The 14,826-nt window shown below is 52.3% G+C and overlaps 1 protein-coding gene across 4 annotated transcripts; it reads right to left on the bottom strand.

The window, feature by feature from the left end:
- Positions 1 to 625: 625 nt before the first annotated feature.
- ANKRD54 (ankyrin repeat domain 54) lies at positions 626 to 14,466 on the bottom strand. 4 transcript variants are annotated; one of them, XM_084955366.1, is made up of 8 exons: positions 13,446 to 14,466; positions 11,580 to 12,515; positions 5,426 to 5,519; positions 3,067 to 3,138; positions 2,521 to 2,568; positions 2,257 to 2,381; positions 1,969 to 2,076; positions 626 to 1,719 (listed from the first exon to the last, which is right to left on the bottom strand). In XM_084955366.1, the coding sequence occupies exons 2-8, from the start codon at positions 11,598 to 11,600 to the stop codon at positions 1,645 to 1,647; spliced, it is 543 nt and encodes a 180-aa protein (XP_084811492.1). In that variant the 5' UTR covers positions 11,601 to 12,515; positions 13,446 to 14,466; the 3' UTR covers positions 626 to 1,644. The 4 variants fall into 4 exon arrangements, with proteins under 4 accessions (XP_084811492.1, XP_084811493.1, XP_003126080.3 ...); XM_084955367.1 differs by having other exon boundaries at positions 11,580 to 11,774; XM_003126032.6 differs by having other exon boundaries at positions 5,426 to 5,524; positions 11,580 to 11,627; positions 14,022 to 14,466.
- Positions 14,467 to 14,826: the final 360 nt, after the last annotated feature.

The following is a 14,826-nucleotide window of genomic DNA, read 5'->3' as shown; positions in this document are numbered from 1 at the left end:
GGTGGCGGCCCCCATCCAGCGGCATGTGGAAGTTCCCAGGCTAGGGGTCAGATGGGTGCTACAGCTGCCAGCCTACAGCCACAGCAACTAGGGATCCGAACCATGTCTGCAACCTACACCACAGCTCATGGCAACACCAGATCCTTAAGCCACGGAGCGAGGCCAGGGCTTGAACTCGAATCCTCATGGTTCCTAGTTGGGTTCATTAACCACTGAGCCACAAAGGGAACTCCTGGACAGTCTGTCTTTACTATAGTCAAATGCTTCCTCGGAGAGGGCTGGCCCTGGTGGGCCTTCCCTTCAGGCTTCCCACTGTGGTGGACCTCTGGGGGCGCTGCCTTTTGCTTGTCTGAGCCCCAAGGGGAAGGTCTTTTCCTTTGCGGATTAGGGGGGGCTCCTTTGCAGTGAGTTCGTGTGTGTTTGGATTTTTTTTCTTGGCCGTGCCAGCAGCATGCAGAAGTCTCTAGGCCAAAGACTGAACTTGCACCACAGCAGTGACCTGAGCCACAGCAGTGACAATGCCAGACCCTTAACCCACTATACCACCAGGGAACTCCTACAGTGAATTTTTGAGCCTTCACTAGCATGTTAGTTTCCTGTTACTACTGCAACAAATTACTAGAAATTTAGTGGCTTAAAACAACACAAATTTATTCTCTTACAGTTCTGGTAGTCAGACTAAATCTGTCTAACTGGGCTAAAGTCAAGGTGTCAGCAGGCTGGTTCCTTCTGGAAGTTCTGAAGGAAGAAGCCATCTCCTTGCCTCTTCCAGCATCTGGAGGCTGCCTGCATTTCTTGGCCTGTGACCCCTTCTTCATCGCATTAATCCAACTTCTTGCTTCTGTCACCATCACCACCGTCGCCATCACCGTATCTCCTCACTGATCCGCTTCCCTCTAATAAGGATCCTGTGATTATATCAGGCCCGCCTAGACAATCCAGGACAGTCACCTTGTCTGAAGACCCTTAATTACATCTGCAAAGTCCCTTTTGTCATCGAAGGTAATGTCCACAGCTTCTTGGGATTCAAACATGGCCATTCTGGGGGCCACTCCTCAGCCTGCTACAACGAGGCTGCAGAATGGCTACGCCCTTCTGGGGTTTCAGTGATTGGGAGAAAAAGGGCTGGGGGTTTTCTGCTTTGGGTTCAGTCGGGTCCTTGCTGGCCTCGTATCTCTAAGGTCTAGGCCCCACCAGCCCTCCCCTTCCAACTCACTGCCACGTCTCCTCGCAAGTCGGCTGGCCAGTCTAAATCTAAGTGCTGGTGAGAAGTACGGGGCCGGCCGAGAGGCCCCCTAGGCCACAGGGTGCCTGCCCGAAGCCCAATCTTGCTGGCTGCAACCAGGGGACACAGGGAAGGGTCTGGGGTGGGCTGGGGGTGCCAGGGAGGCGAGGGGGGGCCTGCTAGGACATCGCATGTTGGCCAGAGCCGAGGTGTGGCTGCGGTGCCGAGGGAGCCGAAGGAGGAAGCCGGGGCTGTGGTCCCGGCCCACAGAGACGCTACAGACCCCGGCGGGGAGTGGCTCCGAGGTCGGTGGGGGAGCATCTGCAGCAGCTGGGGGGCGAGGCACCGGGCTTTTCCTCTGTGATGAGAGCGCGGGGGCAGTGGGGTGGCGGCGGAGCGGGAAGGCGGGGAGCCTCTCGCTACCTCTTCTCCATGTCCTGCATCTGCAGGCTGAGGGAGGTGAAGCTGGCCAGGAGGTCGGTCACTTCATCCACCTGCGGGCGACACCGAGGCTGTTACGGGGTGTCCCCGAGCCTCCCCCACAGCTCCACAGGCATGGAGGGCCGGTGCTGTCTGTCTTCCCAGGGCCTGTGGTGGCTTCACGGTGACTAGGGAACAGCTCTCGAGCAGCCTCAAAGGCAGCAGACAGATGCTTCGCGGCCCGCAGCCCTCAGAGCGGGGGGAGGGTGCTGGCCCCGCGGCTCCCGCGAGGCCCTGGGTCGGGGCCTGCAGCTGCGGCTCACCTGCTCCTTGGTGCTTGTCATCTGGAGGCGGGTGCAGAGGTCGTCCAGCCGCTCGCGCTGCTCATGCCGCCCCAGGCGCTCCAGGTACTCCCGCAGCATCTGGATGATCTGGAACGAGAGGGTGGCCTGAGCGTGTACGAGGAGGCGCAGAGAGGCTGCTGCCAAGGGGCACAGAGGCACAGGTGCCAGCCGGGGTCTGTGGGAAGCCACCCAGGGTCCCCGTGGGGGTTCAGGCAGCACCTGTCCAGGGCTCGCTCCGTGCTGATCTCAGCTGAGAGAGGTGCTCACCTGCTTCACCTCCAGCCGCACAGCCTCGAGGCAATGGGAATGGCCTTCCTGCAGGATGCTGAGCTTTGACTTAGCCAGGTGCAGGGGCGTGCGGCCAGCCCGGTCCAGGGCATCTACACGGGCCCCTGTGGAGCAGGCAGAGGTAAGCGTGTTGGGATGGGGCAGGCAGAGGTGAGCGTGCTGTTGGGGGGCGCAGGCGGAGGTGAGCGTGCTGGGCAGGGGTGGCGGGGCAGGGGTTGGGGGAGAAGGAGCAGGGGCCATTACCTCCTCGCAGCAGAGTGGTGATGACAGGGACATGGTTGGTGCAGGCCGCTGAGGAAGAAGAACAGGGACTGAGAGTCCAGATCCCCGGGGCTTGGTCCTGGGTGACAGCCAGAGGGAGCAGGACTGCCTCTCCAAGTGTCCCCATGCCAGGTCAGCCCCCTGAGAAGGCCTCACCAAGACAGCACTGGGGCGGCACTCAGCGGTCAAATCCCACGCCCTCCCTGGAGAGCTGGGGAAATTAAGGCTTGGAGCCTCAGTGCCTCGCCAGGAGCCATGGCTCGAGTCAGCCGCAGGGCGGGCACCTCCCCAGGGGAGCACCTGCTGAGCCGGTTCAGGTTCTGCAATCCGCTCTGCTCAGGGCACAGCCAACTAAAACTAGCGAAGGATGGAGATGGCCCGTGGGACACAGCAGGGGGTTGTGGCCCTGGGGGGCTCAGGCTCGGCCCACACGACAGGAGAGAGCCCCGCAGGACCCTAGGCTTTCCATCAAAGGAGCCCGTCCGTGCTGCAGAGAGGGCCGCCTTGGCAGCTGAAGCAGGCACTTACCCAGGTGCAGTGGTGTGTTCCCCAGCCCATCTCGCTGGTTGGGGTCAGCTCCGTGGTCCAGGAGCAGCTGCACTAGAAACGGGAAAACCCAAGAGGAGCTGCTGGGGGCCTCTGTGAGCAGCACCTTAAGCCCAGCCCTCACCCGGCTAAGGAGGCTCCAAGCGGGGATCACTGAGCGCCAACACAGTTCACTATGTGGTTTCAGGTGCTTGCTCGCTCATGAGGCTCACAGACAGGGCGCCGACGGCCAGGAACTGCGGATGCTGGGGGCGGGGGGGGGTCCCCTGGCCTCTGCAGGGATAACGGGACTGAGATTTTGGGAGTTAAAGAAAGTTCTTCCAACAGCAGTGGCTGCTAGTGAAGGTTCTCCAGGGCCTTTTCTGCTCCTTCCACAGCCAAGTACCACAGTGGGAATTAGGCCAATAGAAAATACGGAGAACCCCTTCCGTAAGAGTCTCTGGGCCACCTCGGGGGTAGGCTGTGATGCCACCAGGCTTGCCAATTACCCAGATAGGCGTGCAGGCAGACTAGCTCACACGAGGCCAGCCTGAGCCTCGCAACCTGTACAGAAGCCACTTCGAGAGGGACCGCAGGCCTAAATGTGAAAATGAAAACAGAGCTGCGGAAAACAGGGGAGTACCTTCACAGCCTTGGGAGGGGCAAAGGTTTCTTAAACACCTCACAAAAATACTGACATAAAAAAGCAAAGGTTGATAAATGAGAATCATCAAAATTGAGAACCTGTGTGTATCAAATGACAACGTTCGGAGAACAAAAGGCAAGCTCGAAAAAAGCATTTATAAAACAAAAAAAAAGCATTTATATTTAATAAATGACCTGTCCGGAATATATAAAGAATTTCTACAAATCAGTAAGAAAAAGAGAGGCAACTTGTTTTAAAAAATGGACAAAAGACATGACTAGATTCTTCACAAAAACAGGATGTAAATAAACACGGTCAGTAAATAGGTGAACATGTGCCCAGCGTCATTGGCCGTCAGAGAAAATGCAAATTAAACCACAGTGAGATACCACTGCACCAGAAGGGCTCAAGTTGAGAAGAGGCAATACTGGAGGTCCTCTCGTGGCTCAGCGATAATGAACCTGACTAGGAACCATGAGGTTGCGGGTTCAATTCCTGGCCTCACTCAGTGGGTTAAGGATCTGGCGTTGCTGTGAGCTGTGGTGTAGGTCACAGATGCAGCTCAGAGCCTGCGTGGCTGTGGCTGTGGTGGAGGCCGGCAGCTGTAGCTTCAATTTGACCCTTAGCCTGGGAACCTCCATATGCTGCAAGGTTCAACCCTAAAAAAAAAAAAAAAAAAAAAAGGCAAAAAAAAAAAAAGTAAATAAAAGAGATAATACTGATGGAGTTCCCCACTGTGGCAGGAACGGATCAATGGTGTCTCTGCAGTGGCAGGAATGTGGGTTCCATCCCAGCCTGGGGAACTCGATGTACCCTGGGACAGCCAAAAAAGAAAAAAGAACAGAGACAGTGCTGAGCATTGGCAAGGATGCAGGGAAACGTGGACTTCTCTTACACCGTCCGCAGGAGGGCATATTGGTAGAACCACCTTGGGGAAACGTTCAGTGGGACCCCCTAGCTAAATGGGTGTCCCCAGTGACCCCGCGATTTCACTCCTGTGTCGACATCTAACAGAGGGAGGTGCTTATGTCTGGCAAGTCACAGGTACAAGAATGTTCCTGGCAGCTTGACTCACGACAGCCCAAACCTGGAACCAACAAAACGCCCACCAAGGGGGGAATGGGTGAACCATGGAGCCTCCCCCAATGAAACACCACCCGGCAATGAGAAGGAACAGACCACTGCCACTTACCATCGAGGGTGTAATTTTGAGCGAAAAGAATTCAAGACACAAAGGAGGGCGTGCTCTGTGCCCTCATGAGTGTGAAATGCAAAAACAGGCAAATCTATGCTGAGCAAGACCCTCATGGGGTTAAGGGCCGGAAGGGGCATGAGGCAGGCTGCTGGGCGCAAAAATATTCTCTGTTTTGATCCACAAGATGGTTACCCCCGTGTGTATACACAGAAAATTCACTGTTGATGAGTTATATCACATCCTAAAAAGAATTCTAAAAAAAGGGGGCCGGGGGGGGCGGGCGATGTCCCATGGCTGCCCTGAGCACTAGGCAAATGTCGCCTGAATGTCTTGAAGGACTGGCCTGAGCTCAGAGTCGTCATACTCCTTCTCCACGTGGACCCCCTCCCCAGTCTGCAGTTCCGGTTCTACAGGCTGGGGGGTGGGGAGGCAGGTCTCCCTGATATCCGGCACCCCTGGCTTCGCTGGGCGCCTCTGAGTCAGGCTGCTTGCCCCGCCCCGCTCCCCCTCCCCGGACTCACCGATCTGGTCATTGCCGTTGCAGGAGGCAAAGTGGAGAGCGGTGCGGCCCTTGTCATCAGCTGCACAGGGGTCCGCGCCATCTTCCAGCAGCTGCTGCACTGACACCACCAAGGCAGAGGGAGCAAGCGGAGAGCGGGGCAGCGTTAGCCAAGCTGCGGCCCCCAGGGGGCGGCCAGGGATGCGCAGGGGCCCCTCTGGGCAAGGCATCCACAAGGTTTGGGAGAGCCAGTCCCCCCTGGATGCTGACCCCCAGCGGAGGGGCCAGGGGAGGAGCACGGATTCGGGGAGCCCCAACTCCGTGTCTCAGAACCGAACATCATAGAAGGATCTTGGCCCTCGGGGTCAGGAGGTTTGGCGTCCCCGAAACCCCCAGCACAGACTTTGGCTCCGCCCCTCTCTCCAAGTTTGCGCCTGTCCCCTCCAGCCTGACTTGGCCAATGAGCCCTGGGGCGACAGGGACTTTGCTCCCCCGAGGCAGCCCTCTTGTGGGGACAGGGCACAGGCTCAGCCCCACAGACCGAGTCCCAGGCTAAGCTAAGCAAAGAAAGGAGTTCATTACCAACAGCACGGGGCAGTGGGAAGAGCTGGGCTGGGAACAGGAAGGCCTAGATTTGGGGCCTAGTTCACCAGCAAATGGGAGTAATCTCTGGCCTGCAGACCTCCAGAGCTGCTGTGATGAGAATAATGGATATGAAATTCCTTCCTTGATAAGTACAGAGCCATCATGAAAGGTGAGGCGTTATGTATCACATGCCTGCGTCCAACCCAAATGCAGCAATGGCTGCCACACATCATTTTAGAGCAGCGTTTTAGTCGTGCTTTTTTCAAGGTATAACAGCATCAGTTTTCAAGGCTGGCACGCTGCACATGGGCAGGTCACGTGCTTTGGTCTTATGCTGGCAGTGACAAATTCAAATGAGATGAAAGGTCTGAGCACTAGCCTGGCCGGCAGGAACAGACACTGGTCTAACTCCACTCCCAAGGTACCCTCTGAATTCCGTCATGACCATAGACATGGAATGGCAGTTGCTGTGGACTGATTCCGTCTGACTGCACACCAGCTTTACACAGAATTAGAAAAACACATTTACAGGAGTTCCCTGGTGGCCCAGTGGGTTAAGGATCGGGCACTGTCATTGCTGAGGCAGGGTTTGATCCCTGGCCAGGGAACTTCCACCTGCTGTGGGTGAGGCCAGGGGGAAATTAAAAGAAAACCTCTCAAGGGCTTGAGTCCTTCCAGACGAAGCCCAAATAGCTCCTGCTCCATGAATCTCCCGTCTCTTCAAGCTGCGTGAGCCACCCTCTCTCCCACAGCTCCGCAGCAGCCTGTTCATCCTGCTACTCGTGTCCTGTGCTGTGCTCGCTTCCAGGGACTGCGGCTGTACATGAGGCACCAGCCAGGCCTCAGACACCTGACTGCCAAGCCCCCTGACCATGCAGCACGGTATCAAGTCTATGCTACGACGGACCTGAGATAGACTCCAGGCCAAGCTGGGCTAGAAACCCAGGTAACTCGGGCTCAAGAACATACACCTCTCCAACTAAATATGAGACCTTGGTTTTTCGGTGAGGGGGTTGTTTTGGAAACGGTGTCGCTTTTTATTCTTCTTCTCCAACTATGCTGCAGGTTTCTCATTTTGCTCATCTTAATATCTGGGACCAAGATATGATTTGTGCTGCTCCGGGAATGCTGCTGACGAACTTGATAAATGAATGAAAGTGTTGGAGGAGACGAAAGAGCTTCAGGCCACCTCTGTGTTCATGAGTACAGAGAGAGCCAGTATCCAAGCTAAAATGGTCAATTCAATTCAATTTTGTGATTTGTGCAGTTACAATATTTTTGGAGAGCACGTTAGCGACACCTATCAGAAGCCATCAAGATAATGTGTTGCCTTGGATGCACTAACCCCCTACCTGGAAAGTTATCTTAAAAAAATGAAAAACCAAGCTGCGAGTATACGACTAAATGACTCTTACTCTGTTCCTCTGAAGGTATCGTGTGCATCCATTACAAACTGTGATGATGATTGGGAGAAGGAATTATAACGTTACTTCGGCCTTTTTTTTTTTTTTTCAGCCTCCCGCCCCCAAGGCACATGGACGTTCCCAGGCCAGGGATAGAATCTGAGCTGCAGCTGTGACCTATGCCACAGCTGCGGCAATGCTGGGTCCTTATTCACTGCACCAGGCTGGGGATTGAACCAGTGCCTCCCTCCACAGAGGCAAGTCAGATCGTTAACCCACTGCATCAGAGCAGAGACTCCAATTTTTGTTTCTTACTTTATAAGCTTGAAAAAAATTGTACGGCCACATAAACATTCTATAAATGGGGAAAAAATGATGGCTTCCATTTTGAAAAAAAAAGATGTTTACAAAAACTATGAAAAATGTTTATGATGCATAAAACGTAATGTGAGCTACAGAATTGTGTATACGGCACAGTTTGCAAGCCTCTTAAAAAATTCTTCTGCACAGGAAAAAGCACAAGAAGGATGTTCACCAAAATATTAATAGAGATTAGTTCCTCTGCTGACAGTAAGGAGGTTTTTCCTTATATATTTCTAATTCTCAAAACATCTGAAAGGTTTCGGGGGTTTTTTTTGGCCACACTCTCAGCATGCAGAAGTTCCCAGGCCAAGGATCGAACCTGTGCCACTGCAGTCAAACACCAGATCTGTAATGACCATGGAATGCCCCAAAACATTTTAAATGACTATATTATTTTCACAATTAACTTTTTTTTTTTCCTGTTTTGGCCATACATGCAGTGTATGGAAGTTCCCAGGTCAGGGATCGAATCTGAGCCAGAGTTGTGACCTGCGCCACAGTTGCAGCAATGCGGGATCCTCAACCCACGGGCTGGGCAGGGGATCAAACTGGCGCTTCCACCGACAGAAGCTGGATCATTTACACACTGTACCATAGTGGGAACTTCTAAAATATTTTAAATAGGTGTTCCCTGATGGCCTAGCAGGTTAAGGATCCAGCACTGTCACTCTGTGGCCTGGAGCACTGGTATGGGCATAGCCAAATAAAGAAATAAATATTTTAAATGATGATGAATTCAAAGAAAGTCACTTATGATCTAACCATAGAAGGGTATAAATTTTAGGCCCACTATAAATTGCTAAACCATACCCCCAAAAAATCCCAACAAAGATGCAGAGAAAGAAAACAAAATGCGAACCATACAAGAAAAGGGGTCAGTTTCGCCGTCAGAATCCTCCAAGAGCCTGGCAAATCCAAAGGCCACAGAGATCTCAGGACGGCTGTGTTACAGACTCCGAATGGAAAATTATAGCATTTCCACCAAAATAACAAAACCACCATATGGACACCTGATTCAAGATAAACTAGACTTGGAATTCCCATCGTGGCACAGTGGAAATGAATCTGACTAGGAACCATGAGGGTGTGGGTTTGATCCCTGGCCTCGATCACTGGTTAAGGATCCCGTGTTGCTGTGAGCTGTGGTGTAGGTCACGGATGTGGCTCAGGTCCTGTGTTGCTGCGGCTGTAGCTCCCTATTAGACCCCCCAGCCTGGGAACCTCCATATGCCGCGGGTGCGGCCCAAAAAAGAAAAAAAATTAAAATTAAAAAAATTAAAATATTCTCAGGGAGTTATTAGGCCTAGTGGTTAGGGCTGCACCCTGAGATCAATCCAAGACCTAGGAACTGAGATCCCATAACAAGCTGCTGCAAGCCATGGCCAAAAAAAAGAGATTTGATGAAACGATGGTAAAGCATATAATCACTAAAAAAAAAAAAAAAAAAAAGTTCTCTGGCCACACACTAGAGATACTTAAAAAAGAACACAGGATTTACAGTTGTGGCTTAGCGGTAATGAACACAACTAGTATCCATGAGGACAGGGGTTCGATCCCTGTCCTCATTCAGTGGGTTAAGGATCCTGCATTGCTGTGGCTGTAGTGTAGGTTGGCAGCTATAGCTCCGATTCAACCCCGAGCCTGGGAACCTCCATATAACGCAGATGCGACCCTAAAAAGAAAAAAAGAAAAAAAAAGACCTAAATAAACAAATAGATAAATAAGAAAACATGGAGTGAGTTCCTGTTGTGTGGCTCAGCAGGTTAAGAACCCAACACAGTCTCCATGAGGCTATGGGTTTGATCCCTGGCCTCGCTCAATGGGTTAAGGATCTAGTGTTGCCACGAGCTGTGGTGAGAGTCGCGGCTGCAGCTCTGATTCAGCCCCCTAGCTCAGGAGCTTCCATGTGCCTCAGGTGTAGCGTAAAAAGAAAAAAATAAATAAAAATTAAAAAATAAAAGCGGACACATCATTTTTCTTTGAGAAGCTATATAGGTCGTTACTCAAATTTTCCAAAACAGTAAAGTTCATGGAAAAGAGATGAGAGTGGAGGACGTGAAAAGCCCCCCAGTTCCCTGCTCACTGTGCTTGGCCAGGGATAAGGAGCCCCTCTAAGGCTCCTCCTGCTGGAACCGGGCTCTCCTGTCCCGTGGCCTTCAGTCCACGCTCACGTTTTATCTGCTGATCGCAGCATCCCATCCCCCAAAAGAATACCGGCCCCTTGAGGTAGGCAGAGTAGGAGTCCCCAGAGATGTCCCCCTGGCCTCGAACCCCTGGAATGCATGATATGCTACCTTTCATGGCAGAAGGGACCTCGCAGATGTGATGGAGGTTAGTGATCTTGACTAGCAGATTACCCTGGACTATGCGACCTAATCAGCCGGGGCTTTAAAATCAGACCACCTTTCCCTGTCATGAGAACCAGAGTGAGGGCAGCATGAGGCTCAGTCCACTATTGCTGACTCTGAAGCATCTGGGGCAACGCCAGATCCTTAACCCGCTGAGTGAGGCCAGGGATCAAACCTGCATCCTCATGGCCACTATGTCAGGTTTTTAACCCACTGAGCCACAATGGGCCTGTGTGGTTTTACACCACTTTGTTTGTGGTAATTTTTTTTTTTTTTTTTGGCTGTGCCGACAGCACATGGAAGTTCCCAGGCCAGGGATCGAACCCACACCACAGCAGGGACCCGAGCCACTGCAGGGACAATGGGGATCCTTAGCCCACTGCGCCACAAGGGAAATCCAGTTTGTGGTTATTTCTGTGTTGTTGTTTTCTTTTTTTAGGGCCACTGAGGCATGTGGAAGTTCCCAGGCGAGGGGCTGAATCAGAGCTGTAGCCGCCGGCCTACGCCACAGCTACAGCAAGGTGGGATCCGGGCTGTGTCTGCAACCTACACCACAGCTCATGGCAAGGCTGGATCCTTAACCCACTGAGTGAGGCCAGGTATCAAACCCTTGCTCTCATGGATACTAGTCAGTTTCGTTACCACTGAGCCACAGCGGGAACTCCAAGTTTGTGGTCATATTTTACAGAGGCCATAGAAAACCAATATAACGCGTTCCCCTGATTCACAGAAAGAATTAAATCAGTGGGTAAAATTAAAAAAAAATTTTCCCATGACTTGTCCTGTACCTTTAGGGGCTGCTACCGCCCTGTCTGCTAGTGGATGGACCACGACGAGCAACGGTGACATAAAAAAACAGTGGTGTCCTGTTAGGAGCCCCTCTATGCCTTTGACTTGTTCTGTCAACTTAACTTGGAGAACCACTGACCCAACTATCACAAAGCCTCTGTGAGCCGTCGAAGGTGGTGGTTTGTACAGACCGTGCCTCTCACAGGACTGCCAGTTGACTTCTCATTCGCAGTAACTAGAAGTTCGGCAATGCTCCTACTCTGCTGCTGGGGGCCCCAGAATGTAAAAGCAGCCGTGGTCTCCACCACCAGGGAGCCCCCGAGGTAATGAAATCTAGGAAGTACAGGAGGACAAGAAAACATGGGGAGAGTGTCTCTAAGCCAGACTTGTCATCTGCAAGATGACTGCAGTCAGGAGTTTCCTGGTAGCTCAGTGCATTAAGGATCTGGAATTGTCACTGGCTCTGGCTAGAGCTGTGCAGTGCTGGTTCAATCCCTGGCCTGGGAACTTTGGCATGCTGCAGGTGCAGCCAAAAAAAAAAAAATGTTTGCGGTTATATGGTGAATACAATGAGCCTGGTCCAAGGGGTGAGCCGGCAGAATTCAAGCACTGTCTTCTCAGGTATTGGTTACCAGGAGTTTTCCTCCCCCGACCAGACCCTGGAGCTGGACTCACTCTGCACACTCACCTGTTTCCACGTCATTGGCATTGGCAGAGTCCCTCAGCCTCTTCAGAGCTGTGGAGAGAATAAGAGCGCCAGTTAAAAACAAAACTCAGAGTTCCCGTCGTGGCACAGCGGAAATGAATCTGACTAGGAACGATGAGATTGAGGGTTCAAACCCTGGCCTCGCTCCGTGGGTTAAGGATCCGGCGTTGCCGTGAGCTGTGGTGTAGGTTGCAAATGTGGCTTGGATCCTGCGTTGCTGTGGCTGTGGTATAGGCTGGCAGCTGTAGCTCCAATTCAACTCCTAGCCTGGGAACCTCCATATGCCCCAGGTACAGCCCTAAAAAGCTAAAAAAAACCCAAAACAAAACAAAACAAAACTCACTCAAAAATCAGCACTGGCCACGATGAAGCCGAAAGTGATGGCTTCGTAGTTATGCACCATTCAGCCACCAAAGCATCGAGAGAGAAAGAATGGTGCCAGGATACAAGAGACACTACCCCGGAACAAGGAGAAACTTGCAATGTGACACAGCTAGTGAGTGCAAAAGCCACATTTTGTAGCAAATCCTCCCAGGCCTTTGGAGCCAGATCTTTTTTCTTCTAGCTGCACCTGTGGCATGTGGACGTTCCCAAGCAAGGGACTGAAACACAGCAGTGACCCCCACCAGATCAGCAGTGACCATGCCAGATCCTTAACCACAAGGGAACTCCCTGGAGCCAGATCTAGCTTGGCATACCTGGGCGACCTTGAAAAAGTTAGTTAAGACCCTTGGGACTTAGGTCTATCCTCTGCAAGACAAGGTTGAGCTCTGTCCTGAAGCCCTGAGTTGTTGCAAAAACCAAATGAGAGGAGTTCCCGTCGTGGTGCAGGGGAAACAAATCTAACTAGGAACCATGAAGTTGCAGGTTCGATCTCTGGCCTCACTCAGTGGGTTAAGGATCCGGCATTGCCGTGAGCTGTGGTGTAGGTCGCAGATGCAGCACGGATCTGGCGTTGCTGTGGCTCTGGCATAGGCCGGTAGCAACAGCTCCGATTAGACCCCTAGAGCCTGGGAACCTCCATATGCCATGAGTACAGCCCTAAAAAGACAGAAAAGACAAAAAAAATAAAAATAAAAATAAAAAGCCGTTTAAAAAAAAGAGAGAGAGAGATGATTTACATGGAAGCCTTTATGAGCTGGTTACACAGATAATCTTATAATCTTCCTTCGAAACGGGCCACTCCCAAAGGACTAACTTTTATTTGGGAATTCCTACCCAGAAACTTTTTTCTCCACAATGATACTATCTCTACATTAGAGGCTAATAGAAAGCAATGCCTTGGGAGATCCCGTTGTGGCTCAGTGGAAATGAATCCAACTAGTATCCATGAGGATGCAGGTTCAATCCTGGTGGCCTCACTTAGCAAGTTAAGGATCCGGGCGTGTTGCCTCGAGCTGTGGTATAGTTCATAGACAAGGCCTGGATCTGGTGTTGCTGTGGCTGTGGTGTAGGCCGGTGCCTGCAGTTCCAATACAATCCCTTGGTCAAAAATTGCAATTCATATATATAACAATTCCTTACATTTCATATAGCACTTAATGACTTATTCAGCACTTTTCAAATTCGCATTTAATCTTCATAACACCACTAAGAGGTGAGTAGATTCTAGAGGGACTAGACACACAACAAAGGCAGAGTAACAGCTATACACTCTTTTTTTTTTTTTTTTTTTTTTGTCTTTTTGCTATTTCTTTGGGCCACTCCCACGGCATATGGAGGTTCCCAGGCTAGGGGTCAAATTGGAGCTGTAGCCCCCGGCCTACGCCAGAGTCACAGCAACGCGGGATCCGAGCCACATCTGCAACCTACACCACAGCTCACAGCAACGCCGGATCGTTAACGCACTGAGCAAGGGCAGGGACCGAACCGCAAGCTCATGGTTCCTAGTCGGATTCGTTAACCACTGCGCCACGACCGGAACTCCAGCTATACATTCTTGACCTTAGTTAACTCTGGTAACATCCCTGTTAAGCATATCATACCCATTAAACAGATGAGAAAACTGAGGCTGAAAGGTTCTATAGTTTCCCTAAGACATAAATGAGATAGAAAAATTCGAATCTATGCATTTTAAGAGAATGATAGAACTTGGCTATAGGCTCTGGTCTCCCCGTTCCGATTTGAACGTATTCTCCAGTATCCCATTTATTGTCTACATATAAACACCTAGAATCAGGAAAAGTTTCGATTCAGGAATCATCAAATGTGAAAAGCCTCTCCAGGAATGGTTCTGAGCAGGAAGACTACTTTTATTCACACTCATGGTCCTTAACCCCTGTAATACCACTATTAGTACTAAAAGGAGACTCAGGGGTCACTCCGGGTCCATAGCTCGGACGTCGGAAGACTCCATCCTGGGTGGGCTGGGGAGGTCAGGGCCCGGTTCTCAGCCCAGGGCCAGCCTCCTGCCGCTCTCCTCACCGTGCACCTCTTTGCCCGTGGGCCCAAGCCGGCGATGGGGCCTGGCGGCGCGCCTCAGCCGGCCGGCGGGGATCTTACACCGCAGCTCATCGCGAGGCTCCGCGTCCTGCTGCCACAGGACGTGGAGGTATCTCAGCGGGGACTGGGCCCCGCCGGACGCCCGGCCCGAGAGGCCTGCGCCGCTGCCCAGCGCAGACCCGAAGTCTGCGAAGGAGAAGAGGCCCTCGGGGCCGGTCAACGGCTCCGGCGCCACCGCGCACTCGCCATCCGAGCTCGAACGGCCGGAGCGAGGTTCGTCGTCCGCGCCTCCGGCAGCAGCTGCCATAGCAACGGCTCCGCGCTGGCCCCGCCGCGGGAGCCTAGTTCCCGACGGACCCACCGACCCGCTTCCCTCGGCCCTAAGCCTCGCTGTCAGCGGGCTAGCAGGCGGGCCCGGTCTGCAACCACGGCAACCGAGCGGGGGGCGGGCTCGGCCGCGAGCTGAACTGTTCTGGATCAATGAAAACCCTTCCAGCCTAACCCACCCCACCCACACACATGCACAACCAATCGTGAGTAAGACTGCCATAGAACTGGTTTCCGGTAGCATGACCGACGGACATAAGAGCCAATCACACATTTGAGGACGTATACCCTCGCTGTACGTCCCTACTGGAGCCAATAAAACAGCTACGTTTAAGACACTCCCCCCCAACGTTTCTACCGTCGGATCGTGGGTAAAATAACGGGCAGTTTCCCTAGCCAATCATTTTAAGATGAGTTGCAGCCAATCACAAAGGAAAGTGAAGAGGCCAAAGAAAAGGTG

Source organism: Sus scrofa, chromosome 5 (genome assembly GCF_054392235.1).
Source record: "Sus scrofa isolate SSC_HxYL_T2T_F1_AM1 chromosome 5, Sscrofa_HxYL_maternal_Yorkshire_Landrace_v2.0, whole genome shotgun sequence".
NCBI lineage: Eukaryota > Metazoa > Chordata > Mammalia > Artiodactyla > Suidae > Sus > Sus scrofa.
This window is presented reverse-complemented; position numbering and strand designations above follow the sequence as displayed.

Excerpts from the sequence above, each read along its gene's own strand:
- ANKRD54 (XM_003126032.6), bottom strand. The coding sequence starts at position 14,346 with ATGGCAGCTGCTGCCGGAGGCGCGGACGACGAACCTCGCTCCGGCCGT. Across the intron at positions 5,525-11,579 it reads TGCCAATGACGTGGAAACAG|TGCAGCAGCTGCTGGAAGAT; the intron begins GTGAGTGTGCAG and ends TGGTGGTGTCAG. Across the intron at positions 2,569-3,066 it reads GAACACACCACTGCACCTGG|CGGCCTGCACCAACCATGTC; the intron begins GTAAGTGCCTGC and ends CTTCTTCCTCAG.